The following is a 22,378-nucleotide window of genomic DNA, read 5'->3' as shown; positions in this document are numbered from 1 at the left end:
AGATCATTACTACAAGAAACCCTGGCTCCAAGTGAAGGGACCAGTTTCATGAGCTGATCGCAAAGACTGACTTAGATTTTATTTCTTAGGTACTTTGCTCAAAGGGAAAGGAGATGCTGAAAACCACTGGGTGTTGTTCATGTTGGAGAGGAGGAACTGAGCACATGAGTTTTCTCTATGTTCTTCCTTAACTTTTGTACCTATGTGTTAGCTCTCAGAATATCCCTAATGTGGAATCCAAACTCACCGTATGGGAACGTGAAGCAGGGATCAAAGTGGCATAGCACCCTGGGCTGCCTTCCATGCGTGCTACTCAGGCCAGTTCAATAGAAGGCATCAGAGGCACTGGGCAGGCCTTCCGCGGGGAGTCCTGTCACTCTCACCAACCATGGTAGCAGAACTTGATCTTCCCAGAAAGGGTGCCTTTGACCTGGTCATTAATACGGTCAGATGGTAGGACTTGATATTTTTTTGTAATGCTATGAGTACCTACTAGTATGAAAGACTCTGCCCTTTGAGGAGAGGTAGCATCAGCAAAAATGCTCTATGTAAAGAAGACACTATTTTATTTATTTATAAATAAATAAATAACATTGTGGTTACTACATCCACCCATATTATCACGTCTCCCCTATACCCATTGAAGTCACTGTCCATCAATGTAGTAAGATGCCACAGAGTCACTACTTGAAGAAGATGCTATTTTAATAGGTTTCTCCCCTTGCCCTGAACAAGCCCTTTACAATGGTCCAGATTTTGCAGAAATATAAATATCAGAGGTGTATAAAGACTACTGACTTCTTTTTGTTTAGTTGGAGGGCAAAGTTATGTTTTCTGGTCTCGTGAATCTTCCTCTGAATTTTTTTCTTTTCAAGCATTATGGCCTGAATTATGAACAGACTAGCCTCTCTTCATACCTTTTATGGTTTTTTCAATAGTAGAGCTAGGCTGGAAATTTTGTAGTGGTCTTAAATAATAACTATCTGCTTTAGCTAATTGCTTTCTGATAAGCACATCTGATTAATGCTTAAGGAATACAATCCTGAGCGATTAATCATTTGCTAATGAGGCATTTTTCTTTTGCAGCCTCCTGATTTTCCCTACAGAGATGATATCATGGCAGTGAATCCTACTTGTTTGGTCCTTATCATCCTCCTGTTTATCAGCATTATCTTGACTTTTAAGGTAAACATGAAGATTTTACTTATGGCCTAAATACTATTAAATGTATTCATGAATGCTAAGGAAGTAAGCCAGCTGGGTCAGTTTGTTATCTTGTTTTAGATTTCAGAACTGCTTTTGATTTTCTCACAGTTCTGTTCCTTCTTTTATCTATGTGGGAGATAAACACTAACCAAACTTCCACAGGCCAAACAAGGGTTCTTCCAAAATCTATTTGGATGGGACTAAATGAATATAATGTTTTATATTATGTAATATGTATTATATACTGCTACATCTATTAGAATGCCTATGTACACATTAGTATTTTTTTTTTAATGTAATACATTCTGAACATCGTTCTCTAAGTCTGTCATATGAATTTATCATTATTTGGTAACTTATTGTTGAATATTGAGACAGTTTCTACTTTTTCTTATCAACAGTGCTACAATGAATATATTTCAGTACATCTTTCATTAAGTATAAGAAATTTTGTAGTGGCTTTTGATAGGTTGTCAAATTGATCTCCCCCAAAGTGGCCTGACTGAGCTCTCCTCAGCAGTTGACTGCTGGATATTCTCCAGACTTGAAAACAAAAGCATCCTTTCATTTGTGAATGTGTGTGCTACTAATCAATAGGAAATTCTCTAATCATTATTAGACTTTAAACTTTTAATTCTTAATATCTTTTGCTGTCTTTATTTTGACATAAAATGACTCAGTTCTTTGAAAATCAAGCCTCAGTAAGCTTAAGGAAGCTGCCCTTGGGAGAAAAGTCATTTTAAAGAGATAATATGCTGAAGAGGAGTAGGAAGGTAATGATTCATTGAAAATCATTCGGGTCTACATTTTTTCCCATAAAACACATCCTGAATATTTGGATACTGCATATGTGGTTTAGTGGTCAGGATTTGGGCAAATTTTATACATGGGGGTTGAGGCTTACTGCCTCTACAGCTCTCCCTCCCCCACCCCAACTTTCTGATTGCTTAGTCAGCCCCGAATAGTGTCCCTTGCCACTCCAGACCCACCCAGGCTGCAGGTAGAGTTGGCAGTGGCCCTTGGCAAAGGGCCACAAACTCACATGCACTTGCTGCAGTTTGTCTTTGAGGAGCAGACTTTGCTTGCTTTGGGTCCCTCTCCTGTGTTTCCAAATGTGTGTGTTTATTCCAGATTTTGTCATTTTAACCTGTAGGAAGGTTCATCTAACCAAGCAAACTCTCTGCCACTAATTACCAAAAGTTCAGAACTTTCCAGGACTCTTCAAAAAGGCATTTTAACTTTGTAGGCAATTTTGTTTGTATTGGGCATGCTTACTCGAGGTTGTGAGTCGGAGGGCCCAGACTGTCTCCCACACTGGCTGTGCTATTTCATGTTCCCACCAGCACCATGTGACGGTTCCCATTTCTCCATATCTTTAAACTTCTTTTAGTCAGAGATTTTAAAGCTAGAAAGGGATTTTGAAGTCATTTAATTCCAATCTAGTTACAGAAAACTGGAATGAAAGCTCAAAAGTTCATGGTTTAGACCTCTCCCTTGAGCTCATACATTATTTCTAGCATGGCTTTATTCTGGACATTAATTTTAACTATCTTTGGATATCTCATTATGAAAATGAAAGTGTTTAGTGAATTTTATGGACCATGGAGCAAATATATGTTCTACGAGCCTTTTTAAAAAAATTGACTAGGGTAATAAAATCATATATAATCATGTGGAATAAAAATCCTGAAGACACAGAGTTAAAATGTGATGAGAAATGTGTTAATAAATTGATTGTTCTGTGTCTTTCAGGACAATAAGTGCTTGTGGCTATTGTTCCTTCCAAATATCTTTTCTTGGAAATTCTCTTACTGTCAGCCTGCCTCTTCCCTCCCAACCTTCTGGGGTGGGGTGGTAGAATAAGGCTACAGTAGCACCCTTTGCCAGAAAGTTGCTGTACTCCACATTTGTAATTTTAAAGTCTTTGGTTCAGTAGACTTAATGTGTGCATTTATAATTATTTAAATAAATTTTTTGTGTTACAGCTTTATATATAGGGGTATTTTAAATTGTGTGAAGTTTGAAAGTTAAAGATCTCTAGTAATCACTACTTACTTACAGGGTTACTTGATTAGCTGTGTTTGGAATTGCTACCGATACATCAATGGCAGAAACTCCTCTGATGTCCTGGTTTATGTTACCAGCAATGACACTACGGTAGGTATGATGTGACTTAACATGGAGATCTCTGTGCAGCTCCTATATGATGGCTTCCAAATGTTTTTAGTGTTTAATACAATTACACACACTCACAAGCTGTTTAGTCATCAAAGGATTCATGGTTGAATGAAATGTTTTGTTTTCCTTACAGGATATTAAAATCTAGATGGCTCAACTTCTGGTTTATTTTTTTAAATGTTGCAGATGTATCATATATGTACATTCTCCAATATTTATGCATCTTAAACCTAAATTATTAAACCATGGCGAATAATTCTAGATACCAATTTTGTGTAGTATGATACACTATCTCACTTGACATGTGAAATTAAACTTAGAAATGTGATTTATTTGTAGAGAAATAAGAATGGCAAAGGTTACTATATCTTTAAAATTTGCCCTGAGTGTGAAAACCTTAGTAAAAGAATTCAGATAATCTCTGTTCTACTAGTTGTTCATACTTGAAAAATTTTAAACCTATCATATACAATTTAAAAAAATGTCTTCACTGGAAGAGCCCTCAAAATCATTTGTAATTTATATAAAAGATATTAAACTGCCTGGTTCATGGTAAAAGTATAAGTCCTCTACCTATTAACTTCCCTGTGTCTCCATCACCTTTGTATTCAGCACAGTGCCTGACACAGGGCTCGGTACAAGTACCATTGAAGGAATGGTTAAGGGAAAGGGTGGCAATGGATGGCGTGAACATGCAGGCTGGGCCCACGTGGATGGGGTGGGGGGTGAAGAATGGACGAGAAAGATGAAAGACTGTAAATGGCATGTCAGGTCTAAACTAGAACAGAGTTTTATATTTTGTTTTGTCTTCTAACATGGTGACTTGCTCACTCTGTGACCTTACTGAAATAATGTAATCTGTCTCTGACTTTACTTCCCTGTTTATAAAACAGGAATAAAGAAAATAATGTCATACTTTATATTAAACATATATGTACAAGCTGGTACTCCTGAGAAACTAGGAGAGTTTCTGAGAGAAAGCACGTTATACATGAACAGTTTTCCTGAGTGCTCACCGAACATTTGTTGAGTTGAGTATGCATGAGCAGTGGCTTAAGAAGAGGCTGTGCCATGACCAGATGCACAAAACCCAACATAGTCATATGCTGAAGAGGCCCTGTGGCAGGGGCAGGGGGTTCTGTGGAATCCTGTGCACTAATCACAGTAAACATATGTTTTACTCAACTTTTAAAAGAATTCTTCTTGGGTCAGTAAGTCTTTTTGAAGAAATAGCTCTTATTTTATTACTGCAATTTTGATAAAATTACTGGCTTACAGAATTTTTTCCTTCTGAGTTTCTGGGTATTTCATTATCTGTAAGTTTCTTTTTTTTCCTGCTTTTTCTTAAAAAGGAAATCTTTGAGTACATCTGTTGTCCTGCTGAACTAACGAAAAATCTAAACAAAGTTTTGAGATTTTTGAGCTTGAGGAGGCTACAAAGTTGTTAAATAAGATACTATCAACCTAATCCTAGATATTATGATGTGTAGGACTTATAAAACTCCCCATCTTTGAAAAGTATCTCAAAGCAAATAATGTGCATATTGCATTTTTTTAAATTACTTTTGGTGTGTTTTTTTTTGTTTTGTTCAGTGGTTTCTGAAGGGTTATATGTATTTTTAGTAGAAGCAAGGTGGTGGAAGGGCTTGAAAGGAAATGTGTGGCTATTCCTCAAATCAAAGGATATTCTGAAATTTGTAAAAATTGGGGTGCCTAGAGAATGTGAGAACCATGAATTAAGTCCCTAAAATGCATCCAAGTAGCTTTTTTTGAGGAAGGCTTTATTTTTCACCCTTTAAAGATTCAAAATTAGGTATGGAATAGCTAAGTTTTATTTAGGCTAAGGTTAACTAAAATAGCTGTGCTTTTTAACTGGTCATTCCCAGCTCTTTTAATAACAGGCCTCTTCTCAGGAAGGCTTCCTGCTTGGCGGTAGTTTGTAGTAACCAGGATTCCAGATGGGGATGGTGGACTAGTGGCCGGTGGTAACTGTTTCCTGGTGTGTTGACATAGGTGCTGGGAAAGTGCTTGGTGAATTATCTTCTTAGTTATTCTGTATCAAGTTGCCTCTTTTATAAGATGGGGAAACTGAGTTGCTGATAATGTTTCTACTTCCTCAGTGTTCCCAGTGAACCTTGTTTTTTTTTCTCTTTTTTTAAAGAATGGTATTCCTGGGAAAGGGAGATATATCATTTCTCATAACTTGGTCGCATTGATAGTCCACTCCAAAATACCTGGTGATAGATCACCACCTGAAGTCTCAGCTTTCTGGCACTACTTTTAAAGATTTTTTAAAAAAAGGTAATGGTACTGTGCCTGCTTTTTTAGAGTCCTTTTATACCTAAAATAATTTTTTAATATGAGATACCCAGTAAATGCTCAGATTTCCAATTGTCTCATAAATGTCATAATTTTCTAGCAGTTTATTTGAAACAGGATCTGTGGGTCAATATGTATTTTAAGTTTCTCTGATTTTTGGAAAGGTACTAGTTTGTTCCACAGACTAGGGGTTTTGGATTGCATACCTGTAATGTTGTCCTCTGTATTTCCAGTAAATCTGTAGTTGGATCTGAAGTTTCCCATACTCATATTCCTATATTGTCTTTTTTGTAATTGTTGCAATTATTTCATAGTTGGTAATTTGTTCTTCCATCAGGAGGCGGATGGTGAGTGTCTGGTTGATTCTCTTTTGGTGTGTCAGCAACCATTGATACCTAATGCCTAGATTAATTGATTCATTAGGTTAATATGACATCCCATCCCATCACTTCTTTTTAATTTATTAGCTAGAATATTTCTGTAAAGAGAAACTTTCCCTCATGTGCTGTTTGCTTACCCTGCTACTTTGTGCTGTGGATACTTGGCTTGTGTTCTCTCATACCGGTTTTCAATATGAGTTGGTCCTGCATTCTAAGTACTGACCAGTGAAGTATTGTTAAGTAATAAATGAACTCACAGAAGGAGGCCTATCATGAGGAGAGCTGGCGATGTCCAGTTGAAAAGTACAACTATCTTGATAAATTTTATCAATAAGCCTAAATAAAATGTACCTATTATTCAGTATCTATTTTGAAACTTTCAAAGGGGAAAAATAACTGATTCTAGTTTCATACTGTTGTATGAAATAGAAGTAAAAGCTTTCTCTAAAAAGCTATTGTATTATAGTTAATATTCTTATTAATACTCAAATTGTGTTGCTTTAGCCAGTTGGAGCCTCTCCAAGTTGGTGCCCGAGTCCTTTGACGCAACCCTGGTAGTCTTTGAGAGCTTCTTTGCTATCTGGTTGACAACAAGTCCATCCCAGAGCTGGAATCAGCCATTTCTCTAAGGAATGATGGAGACATAACCTGGTATTTCTAGAGTTGAAGAACATATATATATATATATACATATATATTTTTTTAATTAAAAAATTGATATACAATATTGTATTGTTTTCAGGCATGCAACATAGTGATTGAACAATTAAATATATTTTCAGCAGGGCCCTGCATGTTTAAAGATTGTTTTGACTAGAAGTAAAGGAGTCCTTTGCTGACAGATAGTAACTGTGGTAGTGGGGGTGAGGATTTAATAATGCAGGTAACTGTCGAACCACTGTGTTGTATACTTGAAACCAGTATAAGATTATATATCAATGATACTCCAATTTAAAAAAAAGTATAGGAGTTAATGTTAGCATTCTAACTTAAAAAAAGAAAAAGCTGGAGGCTCAGTCTGAGACCCTAAATGTGGGTTAAAATGATCTAGTTCTGTCATTTTATCTAGTCTCCAGCTATATTAAGATCTTCAGAGTATGTAACAATACATGTTTCTTTTTTATCCATGTCTTTATTGGGAATCCACACTGACATAAAATCGTATCCAAACATTAGGCCAGATGGCTTTTCTCTCTGGCTGAATAACTCAGGGTGGCCCTGATGGAAAGATCCTGGGGCTTTTCTTGGTAGAAAATAGGTGTGCTTTTTTTCATTCTCTAAAATGAATGAAATGCTTTCCCAAGTACTACCTAGAGGAAGGGTAGCTAAAAGTTACTTGATATTGGAGATAATTCCCTGGGTTAATCTCTTTAGATTCACAACCAAACCAAAGACCTTTGAAAGAAATACTTAAGAGGGGTCACAAATTCTGTTAGTTCCTAATGCCTTAGGGTCTTGGCATTTTTTCCATGCCACCTTAGGCCAAAAGAAATACCTAACTGTTCATTTCATTAAGTAGTCAGATCCAGACAACTCAAGTGTAGAAATTAGTGTAGTATCTCTCAGGTGTTGCTGTGTTTTCCTTGAAAAATAGACAACCCCCAATTGCCTCTGTGCATCCGTGCAGCATGTTGCTGGGGGTGGGGTACAAAAAGGAGACCTTACTTTAATATCTCAATTTTAGGTATCTTTTTTCCCCATATACTTTAATAGTTGGTGTGATCTCTGTATTTTTTTTTTCCTTTTAATTTTGAAAGACCAAGACAAATGTGAGAGGTTAATACAGACTTGGTTAAAACCTATTTAAGCAGACAGAGCAACTAGAAGGCTATTGCCATAGTCAAGGTTACTATGATGATGCTGATGAAGGTCTGATCTAGGGCAGTGGAAGAGGGAAGGAGGAACGTGGGAAGGATTTGAGAGAACAGTAGGGGGAAGGAGGTAGAAACGTATGTTGATAACAAGAGGATGTGGAGTAAGGAAGTTCTCTCTTACATGGACTGTAACTTAAAACATAAAATCACCAGAAGAGCAGGACAAGACCTTGAAGTTCTGTGGCCCAGCCACCTTTAGCTACTCTCATCCCTTCAGCTGTTCCCACAGATGTCACCCAGATGAGGGCTGAATAATCCCGGTGACATTCCGCTCTTCTCTGCATCTACTACACCTCTCCACTCTGTAGCTTTTGTAGTGCACGTTTCTGCGCACACATGTATGTAGTGGTTGCCATCTGCCAGGCTCTGTGTCTGGTGCTTTGTTTACATATACAAACTCAGTTAATCTCACAAGAGTCCTGAAGGTAGGTTCTGTTGATCCTTGTGCACAGAAGAAGTTGAGGCATCAAGTGGGTAACTTCCCAAGGTCGCATGGCCGTGAGTGGTAGGAGGGGAATTATGATCTCAGCAGCCTGCCTCCAGTCCGTTCTTACCCAGCAGCTTCCTCCTCGACTGTCATCTGCATGGACTGTAGCCAAGGCCGTGTGTTCTCACCCTGGTGCCTGGCATGATTTGACCAGGATGAAGAGTGAAGCAGGTAATGATTAAGACAGTTCTTCTCAAGTCATCATCAACTTTAAAAGCAGTGGGATTTTTTGTGTTGTTTGCTTACTAGTTTTGCTTTTTTAGCACAGTGGAAGCTATGGGAAGGGACTTAGAAGGAAGGGGAAGAAAAGCGAAGTTAAAAGTAAACTTTGGAATAGCAAGCCAGCTGCCTTACTTAAAGTTTTGCTGAATAGTCCTGCTTTCCTATAACTCAGCCCCACGTATTTTCCTCATATCTCCATATGTGCACACAACTTCAGATACACTTATTTGTTAGTTCTAATGGGAAAGTACTGTGCATGAGATTGAGCTGGATGCCCCGAGGTTTCATCCTGAAAGCTTTCCCCTGCTTTCACGTCAGTTCCACAGTTCAAGCCAACAGTGCGTGACATTAACTCAGTTCATATTGCTTTCTTTCCATCAATAAAATATAGCATTTTTCTAAATATTCTAGTCTGCTGGAAATGATCTCTGACCCATATAACTTTCCAATTACTTCATCCAGAGAGCATCTGGTACAGTCCCATCAACATACAGATATTTGAAACCTAGAAGTTCTGGAAGAACATTTCCTATAAACCCAGTTTTTATTGTGAGCCTGAATAAGAGGATATTAATCACTTCCTTAAAGGTAATTCTGTAATAGCAAGTGAGAATAATTTATAGTGGTTTTGTAATGAATTAAGGATAGTATCACTTTCTATTTTCATTGTTTTACTTTAAAACATACACAGAACTTGAGTTCTTATTGTCACATATGTCCAAAATGAAGTCCTTACTGATTTTTACTCTAGGGACTAATCAGATATTGAATTTCGCTTAACATGTTAGGTTGCTGGGTGTGTATCTTAAGGAATTAATAAAAATGTATATGATGTTCATGCAGCATTGTATTTTAATAGCAAAATTATCTGATCTTATTTTTTAAATAATTGGGAACTGGTTTGGCTAAATAAGCATATAACCACTTGAACAAATTTAATACCATGAAAGTTGTGAGAAGTGAAACAGCTGAAAACAGGTTTACAATGTTTTAAAAAGCAGAATATGCAAGTTTGTACTGGGCTACACCTGAGAAGAAAGGAAGCTTATAGACAGATTAGATTGTAACAAAATTAAGTAGTTGATTTGTTGGATGCTAGAAAACAAAGCAGGAGGTATTTCTCCCTTTTCACTAAGACACAGAAATGGGGGATTTGTTTGGGGAAGGGCAGAACAGGTAACATGAGAATCTGAGTTCTGAGGTTCTGGGGCAGCAGCTCAGCACAGCCAGTTTGGCACTCTCTTCCGGAAGGAAAGGGTAGAGTCCTGAAGGACATGTTCACAGTAGGAGCCATAGCACATTCGGGCTTGGAGGATGCCGGGAGGATTCCCCTGGATGTCTTTGGAAGGGTTGCCATGGTGATAGCTCACAGTGCATGCCTTCTGTTTCCTCAGTATATTTTTGTCCTTGATAAAAATAAAAGTTTTAAAAAATATATTTATTTAGATATTCTTATAAATCTGTATGTTCAGGTATAGGTATTTCAGGTATGTTTATTTGCATATTAGATTTTAAGTGCTCAAAACCATTTTAAATTTCAATTTAGGTGGCTGTATTACTTTGGTATTTCCTGCCCACATTCCTCACTGGTGAAAATTTTTTGACCCAATATGAAAGATTTGCAATGTGAATTGAATATTGTCAGTGTAATCTATAAAAGAATTTGAGTTGCTTCTCTGCTGAGAACTAAGGGAAAGAATGTCTGCTACCTGTAATACCACGTGAGGGCAATTTATAGAGGTTTTGCAGTGAATCAAGGGTAAAATAATCTTCTATCTTATGTGCCTTTGGAAAGGACTCCTTGTTCTAGGTGTTTGTCAGTAGAACCCATCCCCCAAATTTGTTGATGTCCTCCCTGTCTCCCAGTTTGTTGGATTCCGTGGGTACAGGATGCCATCAGTGGTAAATTGCATCGTTATTCTAGGTACGTCTTATGCTAAGGGGCTGTCAATTAAAAGCATAGCCTAAATTCAGATGTTAAAATGTACAAAATGTGTACCTTAGAATAAAAAAATATGATTATGTGTATATGTGTATTTACTTATTTATATGACAGGTGAGGATATTAAGCAACAGTTACTCTAGAAGCTTTTAAGCTAAGCCCAGACTCTCTGTTTGTGATGATCCTACCCCAAATGCCCAAAGGGTTATTCAGTTAATCATGGAGATTCATGAGTCAGCCCTCTCCCCTTTCCTGTTTGGTCTGAGTACTGCAAGTTCACATCTAAATAGGCAAATACGGTGCTACCATTTTAAGGCAGGCATTCATGAAAATGCTGCCAGTTTTAAACAAATATTGGAGACTATTAGGGGTTTAACACATGATAGAGAAGAGAAAGTAGATATTTTGGATTCTTGGGATGAATTTAAATGACCTTTAGAAGACTTTGAAGTGCTTCTAAGTGAGGAGGTGGTTTTGGAGCTGTGTTCTTTCAATCTAACATTACCCTCTCTTCCAAATCCAGAGTTCGGGGTAATGCTTTCCCTTAGTACAGGCAAAGGAAAACTTTTTCTATAAAGAGCCAGATAGTAAATATTTTAGGCCTTGTGGGCCATATGGTCTCTGTCATAACCATTCAAACCTGCTGTTGTAGTGTGAAATCAGCTGTAGACAATACATAAACGAGTAAGTGGCTGTGTTCCAATAAAACTTTATTTATGGATGCTGAAATTTGAATTTTATATAATTTTTACATACCATAAACATTTTCCTTTTAAACCATTAAAAAATATGAAAACCGTGTTTTGCTCACAGGCTGCCCAAGAAACAGGTGGTAGGCCAGATTTGGTTCATGTAGTTCACAAAACCCCTGCTTAGTGGAAATATAAATCGGTTTTTTTAGGCATTTGTAGGACAACTATTTGAGCCATCCCAGGGAATTTAATAATGCTGGCTTTCGGCCTAGATAGGCTTCAGAGTTGAACTTTCTCCTCTTGGAAGCAGATTGGCAAACAACAGGACCTAAGTTTTGGGCCCTTTTTAAGGATACCATTTTCCTGAGAAAGTTTTAATCCTTCCACATTATTTTGCCTACAAAACTAAACAAAGCTCTTATTTAACAAAATATAGTGGGAAATCAATAAAAGAACAATAAAGTTGTAAAGCAGTCACCAAAGCTTAAAAAACAGTAGGAGCTAAAGCTGTTAAATGCAGTCTTATCTACTGTCTTTTGTGCAAAGATCCATTCTGTAGAGGCTTATTTTAGTTTATGGTCAGAAAAAAGTAACAAGCACCTTCCTCTCTCCCACCCTCTCTGTACTTTCTCTCTCTGTCTATCTAGCCATCTATATATAGATCAAAAAACTTTATAACTCCGTTAATTTCCATTTTGCCTTCTTTCTGGGTCATTTTAATACTCAGTGTCTCCTTCTGCATTATATCTGGTACTGCAAGCCATTCATCCTTTCACAAATGTATGGGATAAAATGAAGATTTGAGCCTTAATAAGACATATCATGTACTGTGCTAATAACATTAGATGGGCTTATTTATTTAGCCAACCTTGTGAGACAGAGATTGTTACCACCCCCATTTACAGATGGAGAAGTGAGGCTTCAAGAGGTTACGTGATGGGCTCTGGGCCTCAGAGTTGGGGAGGGGTGGACCAGATGGTTGATTCCACCGCCCATGTTCTTAGTCACTTACCTCAGTGTAGGCATCTTCTCAACATGGTGGCAAACAGAAAATGACAGTATTTGTGTGGCTTGGCACACTCCTGTGAACAGATGCTGGTGGAGAAGCTCTGTACTTCCTCATGGAAGGTACGTTCTGTTTATCAGACCCCTCTAGCATATAAGCTGCCTGCTGGCTGAGACCTTAACATGTTTCAGTTAGTGTGGAGCCTCAGAGCCTGGCACACAGTATGCCCAACACTTGCTGATGAAGTGAATGAATGGAAATTAGTAAGTCATTTGTCTTGCTCTTTTTTTATTTAAGTTGGAGCAAATAGCTCAGGTTATGTGAACCAAGTCCAGTTCCATGCCCATAGCCACAGCTGTCCAGTGGTCATCTCCAGGGAGAGAGCATACTGCTGAGCTCACTCCATTTCTTCCATACCTGCTGCTTTTCTTAGATTCTAGTGAATGGTAGCAGTGTCCACTGTGTCATGTTGGGTGACTGGTAACCGAGGAGTCATCCTTAAACTTGCTGTAGTTATTCCTGCGGCCTCTAGTCTTGAACTCTACTTTGTCTTTAGGTTTTTCTGTGTTGCTGCCAGATTGGTCTAAAACATGAATCTGATTCTGTCATCCCTGTGTTCAAAGTCTTGAGGCGTTCTGACATTTATTATTGTAGCATTTCTGAGCTGTGATGTCACTCCACCTTGCCGTGTGACAGCCACTGTGACTTGTGGGTGATATTTGAAATCTAAGTTTGCCAATGGTTTGATTTTTTTCCCTTTTAATAAGTAATAACAGATTCAGGATTACCCTTACAATAATATCAGTCTCAGCTGCTTGCATTCTAATATTTTCTTGAAGCGAAAAGAGGAGTAATTATAACTTCATCCTCCAAGTCTGTCTTATTTGTGAAGCAGCTTTGAGGGATTGTCCCGGGTGCCATCAGTGTGGCTGCCCTTACAAGGTTCTGTCATTCTTTCACAAACACCATGTCCCTTGCTTCCCACCCACTACCCTGGCAAGGAGCAAAAAAACAAGAAGAGAAGTTTCCATTTATCGTGGTATTTTCTTTATTTTTCTGTTTTTCTGGGAGAGGACAGTTGATTTCATAAAAACAAATCTGTTCTTGCCAATGGGAGCCTCTTACATATGAATGTTACCAAAGCTTCTCCCACTCCTCCAAATGGTGGACCCACTAGTGTTTACAGAAGAAGGTGCCACTTTCCTGTCGTTGCTTATGGGGCCAGTTGGGGACTGTTGTTCCAGGCTCATCTCTTGTATTCCCACCTCACACACTCACCTCCTCAACTATAACAAACTACCTCCACATTCACAGGTCTGCCTTGGCGTTTCATGATGTACAGTTCACGTGTGTTTCCCCCCCCGTGATGAGCACTGCCAGCTTAACATAGGGCATCCTGCTCCAGAGCTTGGTCAGCTTCTTCACCCCGCCTCTCCAGCACCACAGCTGGCCTCTGAGAGGTGCCCGGGTACTGGGGGAAGGAGCGAATGAATGGAGGTGGTGTTTCAACTGGACCTTACTTTGGATTTTAGAATTATAGGTGTATGCCCACACCTCTTGCAGACATGCAGCCTACAGTAAAAATGGTGTCCATTTTGTCTCCTTTCTCAGCATTCAGTTACTTCTGTTTAGATTTAATAAAGGTAGGGGGTAGGGATGGGAAATCCTATTGTAGGGAGAGATGAATGTGCTGCTCCATTCCCAACTTCTCAAATAAAGGGACTCACAAGCTGGCTATTTCAGAGGAGTTTTAGGTTTCTCAGCAGGGCCTTAGTGCATGTCCTTCCATAGTCAAGAACAGCAGTATTTTCATGATTCTTGAGAGAGGGTCCATGTTAGTTCAGTGGCCTTCCCTTATTGTCATTTATCTAGCCATCTATTTGCTTCCATGGGCGTGGCTCAGAGCAGCTTTAATTTCTGCAATCATCAGAGCTGAAAAGGGAAAAGAACATTTCTAGCCCAAATAAATAGATTTGTGAGTAGACTGCCTACTGGTGTTGCTTTTCTTAAGGAAAGTGTGTAGTTGAACTAGTTAGACAAAATAATACCGTCAATTATCTTGCTACAGTTGGGGAATTGCTGCCATTTATTGAGCACAAATGCTAGGCATGTACTTTGTGTTAAGTATATTGTCTCACTTAAATCCTTACAACAGTCTTTTGAAGCTTATCTATCATGGCCAACATTTTGTAGATATGGAAACTGAAGTTCAGGTAGATTTTGTAACTTAAGACCCCAGGGATCATACATCACAGAACTAGAATTTGAACCCAGGTCTAATTTCAGAGACTTGTGTTTGACCATCCAACACTGTATTACCTCTAGAATTTGACCATGGCCATATGGCTACTAAGTGACAGAACTCAAATTTGAACACCCCACTGTCTAGAGTTCTGAGAAAGGGATATAGAAATGTAAGACTCTTGCCTCCTGTGGAAACTTTCTGCGAGGAGAAAGGCAAATGTGTACAAGACAGTCAAGAGTATTATAGAGTATAGAATTTTTTGTTACAGTTGGGGAAGTGCTTCAGGAGAGTGATTCTGTGTCTGCGTTCAGAGGGCCATATTATAATTACTGCCATTTCCAGTGTTATTCTTAAATGACTTATTTATCTATAAAGAATTTGGAAATGTATCATTGTAATGTTATTTCAAGAACTTGTTTATTGTACTGCAGTTGCACAGCATGATTAAGAGGAGAATAAAGTAGATCTCCATGTCAGACGTGAATTTCACTTGAGCCTGGGGGTTGTTTTGCCTTTGTGCGGAATGACTAAGAAAGAAGAATATTTCAGGAGAGAAAAATCACAAGAAAAAGTTGTCAGATTGGTAGTGAGCATGCTATGCTAGGCAGTCATGGAAATAAGTTAAGCAGAGTAGAGTCAGATGTGGGGCTGTGGGCGACCTGGACGCGAGTGGCCTGGAGAATGTGGTGGTACCTAAGGGAGGGACCCGTCTTCCCATTGCACACGTTCCCTTGGCGGCACCTGATGGCTCTCCAGTTTCCAATGGTGTGAAGGTGCTCTAGGTTATGTGTTAATGTGGAGGTCGGGTCTCAGGCAGATGAGGGGGGCCGGTCCTGACCAACTGCTCAGTGAAAGCATATCCCACCTCTGAGGTAGTAACTCCAAATAGCAGAGTCCTCCTGGTTGTGTTGTTTAGTGTCTGTTCCACACGTCTCCGGTGTCTTAACTGTTCCTCGCTCTAAGAGTCGCTTTTGTGGCAAGTGGGACTCATTTTCCAGGCCCTTGGAGAAGCTCAGTTCAAATCCACGACTCGCCTGCTAGCTGAGAAGGCGAAAGGAATGAGGTGGCCCTTAGTCTGCCCACCATCCTCAGATTCAAAGCTACCCTCTAATGACTGGCTTCTTTTCTTCAAGACTGCCATGATGATTTTTTTAATCATAAAAAGGCTAACCTTTTTTAGTAGACATGTCAATTTTAAATCATATTCCATGATGATTCTTTTATTTTTAAAATGTTATTTTTATTTTTAACACATTATTACGTGTACGTAGTTAGAGATCATCGTGTTGAAAGATCTAATTGTCCTCTGCCATTTTCTTGCCCACCTCCCACTTCTCAGCCCAGCAGTAAGCACTGTCAGCGTTTACTTGTTTCTGTGTTTCTACTTGTTCTGTATTTTAAAATAATACGTCTGCATCGCTATGTTTTGACTATCAGTTTGAGGTATCTTTTGAATTCTTGTTGAATAGGATTTAACTCTTACTCTCCTCCCCATATTCTGTGCTGCTTTAATCCTCCTAATACAGTCATAGCAAATTATTTGGTTCCATCATCAGTTAGTATTTGCTCTGACTCTGCAATCACAAATATCGTTCATTGCAGAGCTCTGTGGTGTACATCCTCTTTTTCGTAAAATTTTTGTTTTTTACCAGCAAACATTTGCCTTGTTTTTTCAGCATCTACTTTTTTACCTTTTACCTAGTCCCACTCCTTTCTATGTATCTATCAGGTCTGTCAATGACCTATTAATACTACTTTCCAAGTGTTCCATTCCCTAAGATAATCGATCAGTTCTCTCTCTTTCCTGGGGCTTCCTGTCCTCCTGCCCCAGGATGGATGAGGTGCCACATAGCTGACATCATGATCCTTGATTTCATTTTAACCCTCCTTACTCTTGTTAGGATGTGGGTGCCAGAAAACAGATTTCTGGTGCAGTTTGCCTTGTGCCCTGTACTCAGCCCTGGTCCTGTAACCCCAAATCTCCTGGGATGCTTTTTGAGAATCTGATAAAAGCTCTCCCCAGGAAAGTACATGCACAAATGCAAAATTTGGCATGTAATTTTATGAATGTCTGAAGATATTTATGTAATTCACATATAGTACTTTTGGGAATGTAATCCTAGCAATTGTAGGATTCCAAATAAGCCTTTAGTGGCTTAACTCTAATAGTTAAAAGTCCAATTCTAACCATAGTACCCAATTGTTTCCTATTTTTACTATTAAATAGGCCTATCCTTTTGATCATTTTATCATTTCTTAATATTTGATGTAGTGGATTAGTTTCCCAAATGCTAATGCCTTGTGGATTTATGGCCAGTTGGAATCACTTCTGTTCCAGGATGTTGCATTTTGCAACTTTTGATGGTAATGTATTTCTCCCTCCAGCTGTTCTGTGTTTTGAGGTAGGTAAGAAGAACAGTTTCTCTGATAACACTCTGGGTATTTATTGAGTTGAATTGAAATGAATGGCATGCTGCTTTCCTACCACCCTGTCACCTAGCATGACAACTCCCAACTCAAGAGACACTGTATGTAGATAGATGGCTAATCTTCCTAATGAACAGATGCCTCCAGGGGTTGTTGGCAACAGGGCTTTTCGGACCCTGTGGAAGAGAGTTACACTATCACATGGTCAGTCTGCAGCTGAGATCTTACTATGACAAACTTCAAGAGACTAAACTTAGATTAGAATTTCATTGTGTCGAATATTGCTGAAGTGAAGTAGTCTCTGAGAGTTGTAATGCGTCTGTGTTTATCTACTCATTGAGTAGATGTTTTTTTCTCAAGAGGTGACTAGAATGAAGTAGGACATGACCTATTTTCTTAGTCCTTAAAGATAATTTTTTTTGGCCACTCACTGTGAATGACTGAAGTTTTAAAGACAAAAGATTCGGTTTTAACTAAATACCAACTTCTAAAAAATGTCAAAATAATTTGAGTTTTCACCAGTTTTGTTGTTTGCGATATTCATTGGCACAGTCTGTCTTAATTGTCCCTTAACATTGTTCTCTCAGATTTCTAGGTACTTCACTGATCTTAGCAGAAGAGGACAATAGCAGGTGTTCTTAGCATTAGCAGGCTATAATAAAAACAGTGTGGCAACCCTTACTTCATCAAGCCTTCCTTGAAAAATCATCAATAATATTAACATAATTTATAAAAAGGTGGTGCTGTCCCTGCAGAATTTAAAACTGATTCCATTTGGAGAACTTGCACTGAAAGTACGCAGGAGCAAGAGGTGCTGTGTGAAGAATATTTTAGTTAGCATTTAGTAGGTGGTAATGGGGTCGTGAAGACAAGTGGATGTCAGAAACCTAGTGAAAGGAGAAACTCTTCACTGGCATCTTGACTTTGGAAAAGGGTCCAAGGCAATAGAATATTTGAGAGAAAGGCCATTATTAGGATGTTAAATACTGATATAAAATGAAACTTTAAAACAAGTCTGAAGATAAACAGCAAGAAACGGTGACAAACTGCCAAACTTAATGTGAAAATAAATTAATTTTGACAAAAGGCAATTTTGTAGTGATTTTTTTTCTTTTAAAAGAATATTTAGCCTGTAATTTTGTGAACATTTTGGAGAGTTTAAGTGTTGTGTTGCATCTTGCTCAGAAAAAAAAAATTCGGAGATGATGGTTGATGTCATTCCTTTTTAAGTAGCTCCACTGTATCTTCGGCTAAGTTCTCCAGAGATAATGATAGATATGAATCGGCTAAGTGTTTGATGTAGTTGTGGAGCATCATGTGGAGCATCATGTTGAAGTTCAGTATTTCTTGTGCCCATCACAGCTGTTTCCACTAGTTGTAAATTACCGTATCTCATGCACACGCACGCATGCATGTTCATGCTGGAGGCTCAGTCCCAAAGTCAAACACAGATTCAGAGGGGAAAGCCGTGGCTTTGTTGTACAGAATATATTCTTTTCCTCAGCTCAACTGAGACTTTTAGGATGCCGAGTGAAGATGCTACAGTAGTTACTGCTGCAGAAAAGTTCCTTCGGGTGGTCCATGAGGCTCTCTCCATGCTCAGACCCTTGCCAGGCTTCCCCCTGCATCTCCGTAGCATGCTCCAAGTGCTCCCCACCGCAAAGCCCTCAGTTCCCAACAAGTGCTCTGCTTTGGGGCTTCCCTCCCTGTGCTTTGCTCTCACCCTGCTCCCTGCAGTGTCCTCCTCTTCACGCAGTGCCTAATCCTACTCATCCTTCAGAGAGGCCGAAATTAGCTGTCCTCGTCCGTTATCTGTAACGTCTTGTTAACACCCCCGCCCCTGTCTGCGCACTACCAGACAGGTCCTCAGCAGAAGGTGAGGCGTTCGGGGTTTGCATCGGCATTACTGGTTACTGAGAGCCCGTACACGCTGGGGGCTCACTAGGCGTTGATCTGTTGAATGTGAGAACAGATGGCTTCCTTTTGTGGGTAGAGTACCACAAATGCTTCCTCGCCTGGATGGGTGTTCTGCACTGAGTGTGTCTTGAGTACACCTTTCCTTTTCAGCTCGGGCAGCAGTGGAACGTTTGCCCCAGCTCTGCCATGGGTAATGCCTGAAACATAAGAAGTTAGGACACAGGCACAACCTCACCACTACTTTTAGCAACGGAGGCTGTGAGCAGACAGGAATGGTTCTCAACCTGCTGACAGTGCCCGTGTGGGGCTGTGGCAGTCACCACTCAGCGCTCTGCAGCTCCAGTGCCCCCTCTCTGGCCTGAGGGGAGGGGGGTCTTGCAAATATTCTTTACTAGCTGACCTGCTGCTGAGCTCTGTCAGTAGAGGGCGCTGGAGGAAGGAGGGGCTTGCTTCTGCCAGTTCCTGTCCCTAGCACCTGCAGAGTGTGGATCCTGTTGGTAGTGCTCCCTGGGGCGGAGGTGGGGGTGACAGCAGCAGCACCTCCTCCTGACGGCCTTCCCAGCACGCCCCCCACTCAGGCCGTCTCCAGAGCAGGTGGCACCTCCCCATGAACAGCACCTCTTTATGCACCAGCCTGACTGTGGGCCAGCCCAGACTCTACCATCCAGTGGGTTTCAAGCATACCCTCTCTGACAGTGTCTGGTAACCAGCTTTGGGAGGAGATTCCTTTCCACGTTGGTTCCCTCCTGGAGTTACCCTTATTCCGCACTGATATCCAGGAGAGTTCTTGTTCCCTTCCACTCCCCTATGAAGCTTTATTAATCATTCTTCATTAAGCTTTCTATTCAAATAACTGGGTGGTTTCTGTCTCCTGACTGGGCCCTAACCAGCACACATGCCCTCTGCCTAGAATGCCAGGCTTCGCTCCCCCATCTAGTGAACCATATGGATTCTCCAGGGGCCGGCCTAAATGATGCCTCCGTCTGAGTTCCTACTATTGAATAGATGCTGGGCCCAACGCTGGGGTTAAGTTTGACAGTGCTCCAGCCCAACGGGAGCTCCAAGACTGAAGAAGAGAAAAATAAGTAGTGAAGTGTGTTAAGTGAGAGAGGTAAGGATGTGTGTGTATATGTGTGTACATGTGGTTGGTTGGGGGAGTAAGGTATAACAAAACTTAAAACAGAAACTTAACAAAAATTTTTAGTCTCAACTTCCTAGGAGCCAAAGGGATAGATAAATGAAAATCCATGGAATTGATAAACATTTACACTTTAAGTGATGTCCAAAAAAAGTAACAAAGTGTGTTTTTATTTTGTTCTGTTTCATTTTCAAGTAATCTTTCTCTTTCCACAAAGCACTAGAGATGGGTACGGTTTTAGTTTACCTCATTTCTGAAGCCGTACAGACGAGAACTGTCTTTTATCTTAATTATCTTGTACCCATAGTGCCTGTCACATAGTAGGTGCATAAAAAATGTTAGTTGAGTGAATAATGGCTGGTTACACTGAGCTGGTATTTTCTGTTTTGTTCTCTCACACTGATGGTTCTTAAACACTTACAAGCAGCTGTGTGTGTGCGTGTGAACAGAGAGGTCGTTCAGCTTAGTGCTTGTTCTTGTTTGTCCCTCTCCAGCCACTTACAGTTACCTACCATTTCAGGTGTGCATCAAGCAGTGTGTTAGGTGTCTTACACACCTAATGCTCAGGTATCCCTGCTTTACAGATGTAGAAGTGGAGGCTAAGTTGCCTACTGGAGGCTGTGCTGATAAGACATGGGTAATCTCTCCATGAGTGGTTCCTGTTATCAGGGGCCTACCCTATTTTTGTGCTCACATCACCCAAGAGCCTTTTTCCTTCTTCAGAGCCACTACCTACTCCTCTCCAGTCCTACAGACACAGTCCTGTGGCCCTCCAGGCACTGTGAGGTCTAGACACATGTGGACAGGGTTAGGAGTACTCAGAGAGGGCCAAGTCTCCTCCCATTTGCTTCTTGTAGGAAAACTGTCTCATCAAAGTGTGTCCACTTGCTGGCAAGGTGAAATTTGGTATAGGTGATGGAAAACGTTTAACTGCATAAAAGTTCCACTGAAGTCAAAGCTCAGCAGAACATACGTGCCCTTTTAAACACTAACTGTTGTCTCTGTTTTCTCCTCAGGTGCTGTTACCCCCATATGATGATGCCACTGTGAATGGCACTGCCAAGGAGCCGCCGCCACCGTACGTGTCTGCCTGAGTCTGAAAGTGGGGCGGAGTCTGAGCCGAGAGCAACAGCTTGATTTTTCAGGCTTCTGAGCAATAGTTCTTTACTTTCACTTCTGAGATGAGCTCTTTGAGCTTATTTTTGCTGAAATGCTACAGTTTTAAAATGTAGATGTTAAGTTGAAACCCTCTGTAGTTTTAAACATATGCTTTTGCTAGAGCACTGTGCTAGATTAACTGTAGAATTCATCCATAGGGGTGGGGGGCAGTGGGCTTCCCTTTCCTTCCCTAGGCAATGAAATCTCCCAGCAAGTGAATGGGAGTTGGGGAATTAGTCATACTTTTTCTCTGTTCCCTCTGTCTCTTTTGAAAGTGTAAAGTAAAATCAAAATTAGACAATGCTTTTCTTAAGCCATCCTAGTGTATAGAACAAACCCTTCTGAGAGCAGAAATGTTGATTGTGTAATCAATGCTCTAATTAGGTAAGTAGTTCATATATGTATAAATAAAACAAGAATTTCTTTAAGATCCTTTATGACTCAAATTCAATGACAGTTTGGATTTTCTGGCCACAGATTTTGTCTGGGCTTAATTGAGACCCTTTGATAATCCCAGGCAGTGAGAGCAGTCGCCCTCCGATGCTGTGTGTGTGTGCACTGTGTGCCAGGGGTGGTGCTCTGTCTGTGGTACGGAGTAGAACTGAGTCAGTAGCCCTGCGTGGTATCTGCTCCCTCGTGGTTTCCCAGTCCTGCCCAGGGCCCCTGTCATGCCCTAGCCTGATTCAAGGGGGATGTCCATCTCACTTCCTCAACTGGGATCGCTGATACATATTTGCCTGATAATAAGAAAAAAGGTTTTTTTCTCTCCCTGTAGGGTACATCCTACTAATTTGAACTTCCAAGCATATTAGTCATTTTCTAAAGTGTAAAACGGTCTTCAGAAAAACAAGGAGGGGTGCTTCCCTTGTTTAATAATGCTCTTCTCTTGACTGCCTGAATTTCAAGGGACTTTTATATATTCATACGGTCAAGTCACAGCTCTCCTGTTTTTCATTGAGTGTGCTGTAAATGAGGGCTTTGCAATTAAACTGTGATTGACCCACCTCTAAAAAAACCACCTTTGATTCTGTGGTGATTCTGCCTAGGACCCCTCCTGCCTTCACATGCCTGTGCAGTCACTTGGTTTGGCCTGGGGAGATGGCTTATTTCATACACATGTATTTTTTAATATTTCAGTGCTGATAAAATCCCAAGAGAAATTAAGACAAACAGATCGAAGCCTCCAC

At 40.1% G+C, this 22,378-nt stretch overlaps 1 protein-coding gene across 1 annotated transcript in view; it reads left to right on the top strand.

The window, feature by feature from the left end:
- Positions 1 to 21,619, top strand: part of LAPTM4B (lysosomal protein transmembrane 4 beta) — a 56,914-nt gene extending 35,295 nt beyond the window's left edge. Inside the window, exons 5-7 of the mRNA XM_036875664.2 lie at positions 1,087 to 1,185; positions 3,268 to 3,363; positions 21,050 to 21,619. Of these exons, the coding sequence (XP_036731559.1) occupies positions 1,087 to 1,185; positions 3,268 to 3,363; positions 21,050 to 21,127 (273 nt within the window). The 3' untranslated portion in view covers positions 21,128 to 21,619. The remainder of the gene's footprint in view (positions 1 to 1,086; positions 1,186 to 3,267; positions 3,364 to 21,049) is intronic.
- The last annotated feature ends 759 nt before the right edge of the window (positions 21,620 to 22,378 follow it).

This window comes from Manis pentadactyla, chromosome 3, assembly GCF_030020395.1.
Source record: "Manis pentadactyla isolate mManPen7 chromosome 3, mManPen7.hap1, whole genome shotgun sequence".
Taxonomy (NCBI): Eukaryota; Metazoa; Chordata; class Mammalia; order Pholidota; family Manidae; genus Manis; species Manis pentadactyla.
Note: the sequence above shows the minus strand (reverse complement) of the source record. Positions and strands in the feature narration are given on the sequence as shown.